The sequence below is a fragment of the Gopherus evgoodei genome, chromosome 13 (genome assembly GCF_007399415.2).
Source record: "Gopherus evgoodei ecotype Sinaloan lineage chromosome 13, rGopEvg1_v1.p, whole genome shotgun sequence".
In the NCBI taxonomy this organism is placed as follows: domain Eukaryota; kingdom Metazoa; phylum Chordata; order Testudines; family Testudinidae; genus Gopherus; species Gopherus evgoodei.
Genome location: NC_044334.1, coordinates 6,519,724 through 6,533,109, shown reverse-complemented (window position 1 = coordinate 6,533,109; position 13,386 = coordinate 6,519,724). Strand labels below are relative to the sequence as shown.

The 13,386-nt window shown below is 43.5% G+C and overlaps 1 protein-coding gene and 1 long non-coding RNA gene across 19 annotated transcripts in view; one reads left to right on the top strand and one right to left on the bottom strand.

Moving 5' to 3' along the window:
• The first annotated feature begins 29 nt into the window (after positions 1–29).
• On the top strand, positions 30–13,373 carry LOC115660995. Its single transcript, XR_004002988.1, has 2 exons — positions 30–243; positions 12,821–13,373. It is a non-coding gene; the product is annotated as an uncharacterized LOC115660995 (long non-coding RNA).
• CLIP1 (CAP-Gly domain containing linker protein 1) overlaps positions 5,161–13,386 on the bottom strand; it is a 123,791-nt gene continuing 115,565 nt past the window's right edge. For 13 of the 18 annotated variants that reach the window (XM_030583045.1, XM_030583047.1, XM_030583041.1 and 10 more), the window contains 5 exons: positions 12,775–12,934; positions 11,925–11,974; positions 9,090–9,095; positions 7,745–7,866; positions 5,161–6,967 (listed from right to left, as the gene is read on the bottom strand). In XM_030583045.1, coding sequence (XP_030438905.1) covers positions 6,745–6,967; positions 7,745–7,866; positions 9,090–9,095; positions 11,925–11,974; positions 12,775–12,934 — 561 coding nt within the window. In that variant the 3' untranslated portion in view covers positions 5,161–6,744. The other 5 variants (XM_030583038.1, XM_030583051.1, XM_030583052.1 and 2 more) reach the window with 2 other exon arrangements.

Here is a 13,386-nt window from a genome sequence, read left to right as displayed (position 1 = left end):
TCACGTGACTCGGCGAAGCTCTCGCTCGCCATCTCCGCGCGCGCCCGACCCGCCTCCTGGAGCCCCAGGAGGATCCCAGCAGCCGCCCCCTCCCCCCACCGGCGGCCCCGGCTATAACGGCTGCTGCACGCGGCCGGGGGGCGGGAGCGCAGTCACGTGACCCCTGTGGGACCGTTATCCGCGGAGCGTGTTCTGTCCCGGGACAGTCAATGAGCCGTGACGAGAGGGCAGCTGGCTACTGGGGTAAGGGCCGCTGCCGCGGGGGGGGGGGTACTGTTATAACGGCCCCCGGGGGGCGGGGTACTGGGGTAACAGCGCCTGCCCTGGGGGGCGGGGTACTGGGGTAAGGGCCGCTGCGCCGGGGGGGGATACTGTTATAACGGCCCCCGGGGGGTGGGGTACTGGGGTAAGGGCCGCTGCCCCGGGGGGGGATACTGTTATAACAGCCCCTGGGGGGCGGGGTACTGGGGTAACAGCGCCTGCCCTGGGGGGCGGGGTACTGGGGTAACAGCGCCTGCCCTGGGGGGGGGATACTGTTATAACGGCCCCTGCCCCTGGGGGGCGGGGTACTGGGGTAACAGCGCCTGCCCTGGGGGGGTACTGGGGTAAAGTCACCTTCCCCTGGGGGAGAGAGACTGTTATAACGGCACCTGCCCCCGGGGGGTGGGGTACTGGGGTAACAGCGCCTGCCCCCGGGGGGGTACTGGGGTAAAGTCACCTTCCCCTGGCGGAGAGATACTGTTATAACGGCACCTGCCCCCGGGGGGTGGGGTACTGGGGTAACAGCGCCTGCCCCGCAGGGCACTAGGGTAATGGCCTCTGCCCCCCCGGGGGTACTGGCTAACATCACCTCCCCCAGGGCAGTGGGGTACTGGGGTAACAGCACCTGCCCTGGGGGGAACTGAGGTAATGGCCCTAGAGGGGGATATTGGGGTAACGGCCACTGCCCCTGAGGGTACTGGGTAATGTCACCTCCCGCAGGGGAGTGGGGTACTGGAGTAAGAGCACCTGCTCCAGGAGCTACTGGGATAACAGTGCCTGCCCTGGGGGGTGGGGTACTGGGGTAACAGCACCTGCCCCGGGGGGCACTGGGGTAATGGCCGCTGCCCCTGGAGGTACTGGGTAATGTCATCGCCCCCAGGGGAGTGGGGCACTGGGGTAAGGGCATCTGCCCCTGGGAGGCACTGGGGTAATGGCCTCAGAGGGGGATATTGGGGTAATGGCCTCTGCCCCCAGGGGGTACTGGCCTCTTCCCCCAGAGGGTGCTAATGTCACCTCCCCAGGGGGTTGGGGTACTGGGGTAACAGCACCTGCATTGAGGAGGGAGAGATACTGGGGTAAAAGCACCCATGGGGGGAAGCGTTGTTACTGCAATCTCTGTCTTAGGGCTGGTCTATACTTAAATATGTTGCCACGATGGCCATGTCAGCTAAGAGTGAGTAAAATCGCAGCCCGAGCCTACATAGTTATGGCTGGCAAAAAAATTGTAGACACGGGGCTGGTCCCTGCTACAAAGGTAGGTCAGGGCTGTAAAAATGTCACTGCTTATGTTGTGTAATTAAGGTGCCCTAAACCCCACTGTCACCATCGCTAGGTCGACTGAAGAATTTCTAGTGTAGAAATACGCAGTTATACTAGAGAAACATTCTTTTGTTTGGAGAATTGGTAAAAGCTATACCACCAAATTAATTACAGTAACTCCCCACTTAACAGTGTAGTTATGTTCCTGAAAAATGCAACTTTAAGTGAAATGATGTTAAGCAAATCCAATTTCCCCATAAGAATTAGTGTAAATGAGGGGGATTAGGTTCCAGGGAAATTTGTTTCACCAGACAAAAGACTATATATATACACACACACACACAGAGTATAAGTTTTAAACAAACAATTTAATACTGTACACAGCAATGATGATTGTGAAGCTTGGTTGTGGTGGTGAAGTCAGAGGGTGGAAGAGGGAGGGATATTTCCCGGGGAATGCCTTGCTGCTAAATGATGAACTAGCATTTGTCTGAGCCCTCAAGGGTTAACACGTTGTTAATGTAGCCTCACACTCTACAAGGCAGCACAAATGGAGGGAGGGGAGACAGCATGGCAGACAGAGAGACACACCCTGTGTGTGTGAGAGTGATGCGCATTGCCCCTTTAAGCTTGCTGACCCCACTCTAAGTACATTGCCTTTTTAAGTAGATCAGCAAGTTCCCTCCATCCTGAGCCCTGTTGTGTCCCCCCCCCCCAATGACAATGGGGTGAGCAGGGGGCAGGTGCAGGGGAGACAGGTGTTAGGATATAGATATTCAGGTCTGTCTGCAAAGATCTATACTTTAAGAATGTAGGTGTATTCTTATCACTAAGCTAGTTATAAGGACAGACAGTGATTTTGATTTTCTTGTATACCTCTATAACTGTCCTTACATCTCGTCAACTGTCTGTAATTGACCATCTTGATTATCACTACAAAAGTTTTTTTCCTGCTGATAACAGGTCATTGTAAGTAATTAGCCTCTTAGAGCTGATATGGCATCTTCTCTGTGTGTGTGTATGTATGTATGTGTGTGTGTGTATATATATACATACATACACACACACACACACTCTTATATGTTCCATTCTATGCATCCAATGAAGCAGGCTGTAGCCCACAAAAGCTTATGCTCAAATAAATGTTAGTCTCTAAGGTGCCACAAGTACTCCTGTTCTTTTTACGGATCCAGACTAACACTGCTGCTACTCTGAAACCTGTCTGTGTAAGGGCCTTCTCTTCACTGTGGTAGTCTGGGGCCCTGTTCTTAGGTTAAGGCCTTCAGCTAAGCAGCAGAGGCAGATACACTGGGAAGTGTATGATCACACCTTACATTCCAAACTAGTCACATTGAAATACAGTGCTATTGGGCTATTAGGAATATCAGGACAGGATTGTATTCCTATCACCTCTAGAGAAAGGGAAGAGCCTAAAAGATGTAAAAGGAAGCTTAATTTGATAGCATCCTGTCTGGCAAGAACTCACTTATCAACAGCTGGGATGTGAAATCCTCATTTCTGTATTGTTCTATCACTGTAGTCTCCACTTCCCTATTGTTTGTATAATCTCTGTCTGGTTCTGTGATTGTTTCTGTCTGCTGTATAATTAATTTTGTTGGGTGTAAACTAATTAAGGTGGTGGGATATAATTAGTTAATCATTACAATATGCTAGGATTGGTTAGTAAAATGATTGGTTAAGGTATAGCTAAGCAGAACTCAAGTTTTACTATATAGTCTGCAGTCAATCAGGAAGTAAGGAGGGAATGGAAAGGGGGAACTGGAATCATGTTTTGCTAAGGGGTGGGGAATGGGAACAGGGACACAGGCAAGGCTCTGTGGTGTCAGAGCTAGGAAGGAAACTGGACTCATGCTTGCTGGAAGTTCACCCCAGTAAATATCCAATTGTTTGCACCTTTAGACTTCGGATATCCTTGCTCTCTGTTCATGCAAGGAGGACCAGGGAAGTGAGAGGGTGAAGGAATAAGCCCCCTAACAAGGGGGACACCCTGACATTAGCCTCCCTCCTCCCCCACCCCGCACAGCAAGCAGGAAGTTCCCAGGAGCAGCTCCAAGGCAGGGGGAAGGAGCAGCATATGGCAGTGTGGGGAGGGACAGCTGAACTGCTTAGCAATTGATAGCCTGCTGGGCAGCTGCCCCACAGGAAACTTAGGGGAGCGGGGAGTTGATAGGGGGGATACCATCCACCCTGCTTCCAAGCCCCCACCAGCTAGCTCCAATGGGCTGCTCTTTTTGTAAGCAATGTACAAAGCAGGCAGCTGTCAAACTACTAAGGGAGCATTGTGCAACTTTAAACGAGCATGTTCTCTAATTGATTAGCAACGTAACAATGAAAGGTTAAGCGGGATGACTTTAAGAGAGGTGTTACTGTATTGCCTGTATAAACTGTGTCTGCACAAAGACAGTTATACCAGCAAACCCATTTCAATGAAGACAAGGTCTTGTTAACATTTAAAAAAAAAATCCCACCTCAAGTGCCAGTCATGCTGCTATGCCTTATTTTATTACTAGTATAAGTCTCTAGCCCTTATAGAGTTAAAGTTTTGCACTAGAGTATGAGTTGATAAAGCTGGGTATGCGTTGCATTTCAGTAAATGTTGGAGACAGAACTAAAAGCCTTGTAGTGTGTTACCTCCAGCATTGCTGATAATGTGGAAAAAGCTGTTTTAGCAGTGGCCTTGTGATCCATAAATAATAAATCTGTCTGATTGGCACGTTCCAGCCATAGACTCAGAAATGTAGGGCTGGAAAGGACATCAAGAGGTCATCTAGTCCATCCCCCCTGCACTGTGGTAGGACCAAGTAAACCTAGATCATCCCTGACAGGTGTTTGGCTAACCTGTTCTTAAAAAGCTCCAATGATCAGGATTCCACAACCTCCCTTGTAAGCCTACTCCAGGGCTTAACTATCCTTATAGTTAGAAAATGTTTCCCAATACCTAACCTAAATTTCCATTGCTGGAGGTTAACTTCATTGGACATGAAGAACAATTGAGCACCATCCTCTTTAAAGCAGTTCTTAGACTTATCAGGTCTCCCCTCAGTCGTCTTTTCTGAAGATTAAACGTCATTTTTTTAACCCTTCCTCATAGGGCAGGTATCTGGAGGAGGTGAGTGGTTCCAGCTGAGAGCGTTGCCTAGATTTGAGCAGGGGGTTGGACTAGATCTCCTGAGGTCCCTTCCAACCCTAATAATCTGATTCTAAATAGACCTGAGTATCCATTTGAATGTAAATCCACTATACGTTTTAGAAGCTTCACTGCCACCTCTTGACATTCCAAAACATCTTCCTTGAATGACAAGTAAATCTCAGACAGCCTTTTTACATTACAAATAAATAGGTTCTAGAACATATGTTGTTTGGGGCCCCAGCAACCCAAATGGAAACTTTCTTATCCAATCACTTCCTTTCTAGTAGAATAATCCCACACAATCCATAATGGATGGGCTCTTTCCCTGTGCGATTTGGAGGTACAGGGATGTGGCTAGGGCTCCGGGAACATCACACATCACTCTCAGTCACTAGAAAAGTTCTTCCATTTATCTATTTCTTTTTGATTTTTAAATAATAAGGGCACCTGAACAGTCTCTGAGAAATAGCAAGAATACAAGACAAAGGTGACGAGAATAACCATTTATTAAAGGAGATACAGTACACTCAATTCTTCAAATTAATACTGATTTCCCTGCTTTTGTTCCTATTACTATAGTACATTCGTTACCCCAAATTTAAAATGATTACAGATTTACTTTATATCATGTGCCAGATACTTGGTTGATAATCTTGAGAAAAATACATCAAAGGCTTATATACAGTTATATAAAAGAGTAAACCCTATACTGTATATTGTACAGGTAGCAGGGAAGATGCAGTATAGTTTCAGTCCTTTTTACATATGCTAGAAGACATTCAAAAGAAGATCGATTTAAACCATCTGAATAAATTATTTAGGGCCTGATGGGTCCACCCTGGCTCATGTTGAGTGTTTTCTTACTATATGAGCAGCTCCTCTAAAACTAATTTAACTGTCCATGTAATAAGGTACATCTCAACATTAGAACAAGTGACATAAGCTAGACCACACTGTGTTCTGATGGTTTAGATTTCTTCATTCCTTGTTATGTTTTTGCTTAAGAAAATCCACAATTATTAATGTTGAATTTTCCATGTTACATTCATCTGAAAATAAAATAAAAATCAGGGAAACTGTATCATGAAATAGTTAGCATAAATATTTAGTTTCCTATAGACTTTACTGAAACCTGCTAGAGGATACAAGTGTGCTGGAAGATTTTTTTCACAGGAAACACAATAATAAAAATCTCCCAATACTGAGGTGGTTTTATGTTTTTAAGTCAACAAATGAAGTAGTCATGTTGTACTGTTTATCCCATAAACAGGTCCTGTGATGACTTCCAATATAATTTAAAAACGTGAATGAGAAGACGTTTTTCCAAAATATAATTTTTAATATATATATGTATATATACACACACTCTATAGGAGCTGAAATAATGCAAAAAAATGAATGTCACACAAATGGCAGTAAGTGTGCACAGCATAGAGGTTTTTAAAAATTCCCCATAGTAGCTTGTTTTCTTAGCTGCTTCATGATTTTATAAATTTCATACTGTAGTCCAATGGAAAGAAAGGCACTACGTGTATATGTAGTGCACAGAGCTCATGTTTTTGATCAAAAGCACAGTAAAACAGTTAACAAGTAGATGAAAATAAGGATGAAATATTTCTCAACTCATTCCAGTGTCAAAAGCTTAAAAAAATCTAAATATACAAATGCAGCCTTAAAATGTCTTAGTGCAAATATGAAAATTAACAGCATAATTTTAAGGTATTTAAATAAGCTATAATATGACTATAATACTTTGTTCCTATAAATTTTTCCTATAGATAAATTTAATGACATAGGGGACATTTCTTGTTAGAAATTGTTCAAACCCAGAAGTTGGGAATAAATGACAAAAAGTAATTATTACATTTATTTATACTTCACTTTAGTTTATTAAGGGGGGGGATAAGATCTTTATGAATGGAAGTTAAAAATATCTATAGGTTTGAAACCAAGGATGTGTGTGTCAAGAATCACTGTCCCTTTTCCTGATGTCTGTACACACAAATGCTGGTGGGGTAAACTGTCCAGTTAGTGCATACAAATAAAGTTTGTTTTCCTGGCCTTGTATTGCATTAGTAGGTCTCGTCGTCATTACAATTGGTTGTCCAGTGCCCGAACACCTCACAGATTTCACAATAGGGGCGCTCTTCTTTTCTGCTGCCATGATAAGTCGAATGGGGAGGGTCATCTGATGCCTGTGCCTGAGTTGGACAGTCTTCAGTTTCATGGAGATCAAAGCAGTCGCAAATATCACAGAAGAGGCGAGGTTTTTTCTTTGACTGATTTTCATCCTCGCTGCAAGAGCAAAATTGGTATAGGTTAGGCTGGATATTCTCTTAAAGGAGAACAAACCCAAAAGACATTATTATAAACTTCCACAAAAACCCCACTGTTTTTAAAATAAAAGTTTATAACATCCAGTACTGTTAAAACCAAGGCATATATTGGTGGATCATACGCAGTGAAGAGAATCGTTGGAGGGGATATGGAGGGGAAAGGCAGCAAAGCTTCTGGATTTCCCCCATAGCTCTGCAGTTGCTCAGATTCCTCACATGGTGATAATACCCACTCTAGCCATTAAACAAATTTATTCATTACATTTTTTAAATCTATACAAATACACATCCACTATTTCAAAAGCATTTGTATGAACTGGTAAAAATAGTTTCTTTTTTCCTTGATGCAGGGGATACACCACCACCATTATTTAAAAAAAAACCCACTGAGCTCTGTACTGTTTCCTGCACATTTGCACTCTGATACCAGCTTCTAGGAGTAGAGAGTGTTTTCCTAATTTGTAGAGGGCCAGGGTCACTGTTGGGAATAGATAACTAGGACATGCAGAGGAGCTGCAGAGAAACAGCTTGTGCTACCAGCTAGAAATTAGAGATGGACCAGAAAAAGTCTGGATCCAGCCACCCCACAGATTTGGGCAAGTCATGTTTGCACTTCATGGCTCAGGTCTCTGTCAGCAGTCAGGCTGACCTGCTGCAGCTGCACAGGCTGACAGAAGTGATTTATAGTGGAATCAGCACAACATAAACCAAACGCCTTTTCCTTTAATATTAATACCTGTCATAATTGTTTATCTCCTCATTGCCATTGAGAGCTGCTTCAGACATCATTTCCACCTTCAACTTTAATTCTTCATTTTTCCTTTGAAGATCCACTATTACTGAATTCAGGAAGTCAATCTGGGAGATTTAGAACAAAGAGTAACATATTTAGAACAAAAAGACATTCTGAAGCTTTAGGATTACACTTCTACAGAAAACATCAGCAAAAACTAGACTGCATTGCCAATATGCAGCACAGAAAGGAGCTGTTAGCTTCTACCATTAAAACAGTCATGTTACGAAAAACACATTAAGGGATGGAGGGCTTTCAAACCAAGAAAATATTTCAAGCATCTCTGAGTCGTGTGAATTCTGACCAGCAACTAACAATGGTTCACCCAACAGCTGGCCAGTCTGAAACACGATGGTGGGTCTCAGCTTAGTTTCCAGGGGATAAGTGACTATTACCACATCAGGCGTTCTTGCTGACAGCTTCAGCAGTGTCCCAAAGGACTTGTCCCTAGATCAATCCCCTCCAGAAGGTGTCCTAAATGTATTGGCAGGGACAGGGGAGCAACTCAAGGAAGCCTGCACTACATAGGCCTGTGCTGTATCTGTTCGGTGGCTAAAACAGAACATCAGTTTCCAGTGTTGTCCCTCAGAATCTGAGGAGAAGATTGAGGAAAGGAACAAATTCACCATTGACAATCCAGGAAAAAAATGTAAACTGGATCAGAACATGGCACTCTGCTCTACATTTGATAATCTCACTGTGGATTGAAGCAAGGAGGTCTTTGACCATAAACATAATGGAAACATGAATGGTATTTGTTTTCCATTCTCACCCACCAAACCACCCAACATGTCCCTATTCACCCCTTCATTAAATGGAACTGTACATTATCTCCTAATTATGTAACAGTGTGAGAAACTAATGCTGTATCTATTAGCGTTCATCTGTGAGGACAGGGGGACAGCTACTCAGACAATGTTACAATCATTCCTTTAATGTATTTTTATGAAGAAAATTTAAGATTTTGATAAGTATTATGCAGCTTGGCTGCATATAGTGTATCAATCTCATCTTTTTCTCTGAACCTGACTTATCAGTGAGGCACCATGGATATAACAAGTGAATGGGCCCTAAAGGAGCAATGGAATAATACAGGGCATGCATTATCTCTGAACTTGGGCCTCCCAAAGGTAGTCTGACCCTCCAGACCAGATTGCAGACATTTACAGCATTCTGATAAAAGACCATATGAGTTTTCCCATAGCTGAATAGAAAGCAGCTAAATGAGCTAAGCAACACACAGCAAATTAATGCAGAGAATAAAAAAGCATAGAAAGCAGAAACAAACCATATGCTGATTGGAGGAGAACGTTGCCAGCAACAGATGAAAGCAAGGGACACGAGAAAAAAACAGAAAAAGAAACCAGAGGTTAGAATGTTAAATGACACTGCTTCTAATCTATACACACACTATGTTACCAGGAAACAGATTGGTATTCCCCATTCCAGGACTTGAACTTGTACCCAAAATAAACATAGAATCATAGAAGATTAGGGTTGGAAGAGACCTCAGGAGATCATCTAGTCCAACCCCATGCTCAAAGCAGGACGAACACCAACTATATCATCCCAGCCAGTGCTTTGTCAATCTGGGCCTTAAAAACCTTTAAGGATGGAGATTCCACCATCTCCCTAGGTAACTCATTCCAGTGCTTCACCACCCTCCTAATGAAATAGGTTTTTCCTAATATCCAACCTAGATCTCCCCCATTGCTCCTTGTTCTGTCAGCTGCCACCACTGAGAACAACTTAGCTCCATCCTCTTTGGAACCTCCCTTCAGGTAGTTGAAGGCTGTTATTAAATCCCCCCTTGCTCTTCTCTCCTGCAGACTAAACAAGCCCCGTTCCCTCAGCCTCTCCTTGTAAGTCATGTGCCCCAGCCCCCTGATAATTTTCATTGCTCTCCACTGGACTCTCTCCAATTTGTCCACATTCTTTCTGTATTGGGGGGCCCAAAACTGGATGCAATACTCCAGATGTGGCCTCACCAGTGCTGAATAGAGGAATAATCACTTCCCTCAATCTGCTGGCAATGCTTTTCCTAATGCAGCCCAATATGCCATTAACCTTCTTGACAACAAGGGCACACTGCTGACTCATATCCAGCTTCTTGTCCACTAGGGTGTCCAGACAGCAAATGTGAAAAATTGGGACGGGGTGGGGGGGTAATAGGAGCCTATATAAGAAAAAGACCCCAAAATTGGGACTGTCCTTATAAAATCAGGACATCTAGTCACCCTATTGTCCACTGTAATCCCCAGGTCCTTTTCTGCAGAACTGCTGCTTAGCCAGTCGTTCCCCAGCCTGTACCGCTGCATGGGATTCTTCCGTCCTAAGTGCAGGACTCTGCACTTGTCCGTGTTGAACCTCATCAGATTTCTTTTGGTCCAATCTTCCAATTTGTCTAGGTCACTCTGAACGCTATCCGTACCCTCCAGAATATCTCCCTCGCCCCCTAGCTTAATATCCTCAAACTTGCTGAGGGTGCAATCCATCCCATCATCCATATCATTAAATAAAGATGTTGAGCAAAACTAGCCCCAGGACCGACCCCTGGGGCACTCCTCTTGATATTGGCTGCCAACTAGACATTGAGCCATTGATTACTACCCATTGAGCCTGACAATCTAGCCAGCTTTGTATCCACCTTATAGTCCATTCATCGAATCCATACTTTTTTAACTTGCTGGCAAGAATACTGTGGGAGACCATACCAAAAGCTTTGCTAAAGTCAAGATATATCACATCCACTGCTTTCCCCATATCCACAGAGCCAGTTATCTCATCATAGAAGGCAATCAAGTTGGTCAGGCATGACTTGCCCTTGGTGAATCCATGCTGTCTATTCCTGATCACCTTCCTCTCCTCCAAATGCTTCCAAAACTGAGTTGAGGCTGTAGTTCCCCAGGTTTTCCTTCTTCCCTTTTTAAAAGAAGGGCACTATATTTGCCTTTTTCAATTGTCTGAGACCTCTCCTGATCACCATGAGTTTTCAAAGATAATAGCCAATGGCTCTGAAATCACATCAGCCAATTCCCTCAGCACCCTTGGATGCATTAGATCTGGTTCCATGGACTTGCGCATGTTACATATTACACTCTACTCATCTTTAAACAGGTGAAACTGTTCATGGTTATGCACGCTATTTTTTGTTTCCTGCAGCATCTACCCTCATGGATGGTAAACTGGATAGCATGTTAAGTAGCATAAATAACTTCACAGGTTCTTAGCTAAAGTAATAATAATTGTATCATTTGTGTACGTTTTTCATAAGCCTTTTACCAAGAATATTCCATTATACCTGAGCAATTCCCCCCATCCCCCCAGTTTGAGAGAAATTCTGCAGTTAGGTTAACGAAAGACCAATGTTTTCAAATGCATGAGCCTGAAGATAGGTACCTGCTTTTCTGAGGTAGCAAGCATCACAATTCTCATTGGATTAAAAATACTTAGCTTTAGCACCTAGGATTGAAAATTCTGGCCGTAGCTTTTAACTGACTCACTTAATCAGTCATGCCATTAATGTGGCCCATCAGAAACAGCTTCCTTGATCAACTGGGTGTACTCAATAAGCAACAACCCTTCTGACAGCTTCTCCCACCCAGCTATGTCCCTTCCCACCAGTTCTTCTCAGCTGGCTGATCAGTTGCTGTGGCCTGTGACCAGCCAGCTGGTCCGGACTCTCTCTGGGCCCCCTACTTACCATAAAGTATCCTGTTCTTCTGCCTCTACCCTCTTGCCCTGGTTCCTTCCTGGCTACACATCCCCAAGGCCACTTCCACAGCTGCCACACACCTCTAGGGTGACCAGATGTCCTGATTTTATAGGGACAGTCCCAATTTTGGGGTCTCTTTCTTATATAGGCTTCTATTACACCCTACCCCCATCCCAATTTTTCAAACTTGCTGTCTGGTAGCCCTACACACCTCCATCATTCTCTTCCTTCTGCCATTCATATTCTCCATCTACTCTGTGAATCAGGAATGAAGGGGTTACAAATCAATCCATTACAACACTATTTAGATAGGATCTAGTAAGCTCTCTTTGGGAAGACATTTTACTCAAGCCCAGGCTGGTAAAGGTATGTTACTACTATAGAGTGTGGATATTTCAGATCCAATACCTGGCTCTCCTTTGCTTTTTCTTCTTGGAGTGGATTAGTAGCAGTGTCACCTTTTAAAGAAAAAAGCAAGATGTAAAAATCCTGCAACCTTATTATGAAACATACAACAACAAACCATGTAAGTTCTCTACCCTCTTGTCCATATATTTCTAAACCAGTCAGTAGAAGCCATCAATAAAATGACTTACGTTGATATATCTGACATTTAGCACTAGTATGTTATACATAAGTACTTTCAATATCATAAATTACATGTTCAAGTGGATATACAAGCAATAACTAACCCTTACAAATTCCCTATGAGGTACATATTCTCTCCATTTTACAGATGGAGAAACTAAGGCAGAAACTGTAAGTGACTTGGAAAAAGGTAGAGGGAGTCCACACAAAATCTGGGATTAGAACTCACAAGGTCCTGGTTCCCAGTCCTGTGCTAAAACCAGGTCTGATTTCTTTTCCTGGTGAGAGAGAACAGGTTTCCAGGAGTCATAATAGACTTCATTAAGAAATGCTCTTTTGCACAGGAAAAATACACCATTTATAGGGATAGGAATTTTAAATGGATTCACAGAGATATTTCAGGTCAACACTGATGTAAGTGGGAGTAACCAGTGACATCAATAACATTATCAGATTTTAATTTAGTCCTATTTCCTTCATTCAAAGTCTTACACTTGACTATTGAACAATGGTAGAGCCATCTCAGTAGATGAAGTTCAACGTACTAAGATCTCTGCTAATGGTCTGGGTTACAGTACACAATATTGATTAGTTAACAGCAAGGTACGACAATGCTCAAGTCGCCCCGAGTGGGAGCACTGATACAGTAAACGGACAGTCTGTGTGTTACCTGAGGAGCTAGTGATTGAAGAAGGCTGTCTCTTGTTCTCTTTCAGTTTCTGCTCCAGGTTCTTCACCTTTTGCTCAAGTTTCAACTTCTCGGACTCCAGTGACTGAACTACTGACTGCAAGGTTTTTGCAGAGGCATTTTCTCCACGGAGCACTGTGATCTGCAATAATTAATTGGGAATGCTTAGGCAGTTTGGAGTGAAACCAAAAGCAATAAGGGAATGTTATTATAGTAGAATAAATGCTAGATTACCACCAAAAAGATAAGCCAGTAAACATATGACAAACAAAAAAACAATGTTTGGAGCCTACTTTGATTTGAAAAAAAGTAAAGACAGAAATAGCAACAAGCTCTTCAAAAGTGAGTGCTCAAAGCATGATTTTATATCCCTATTTAGACACCTACGTAAACAAGTGGCCTAATTTTCAGAAGTGCTGGGAGTACCCACAGCTCCTAAGCCAGTGGATGCTGAGCTCCTCTGAATATCAGCCACCTATTTGGACACCGAAGGAATGTTTTAGAAGGTCAACTGTAGGGAGCAGTTTTGGACAAATCTGTATGTTCCAGAAGTCATTAATAAAATGTTTTAAAAAAGCCAATGACACCTTACAG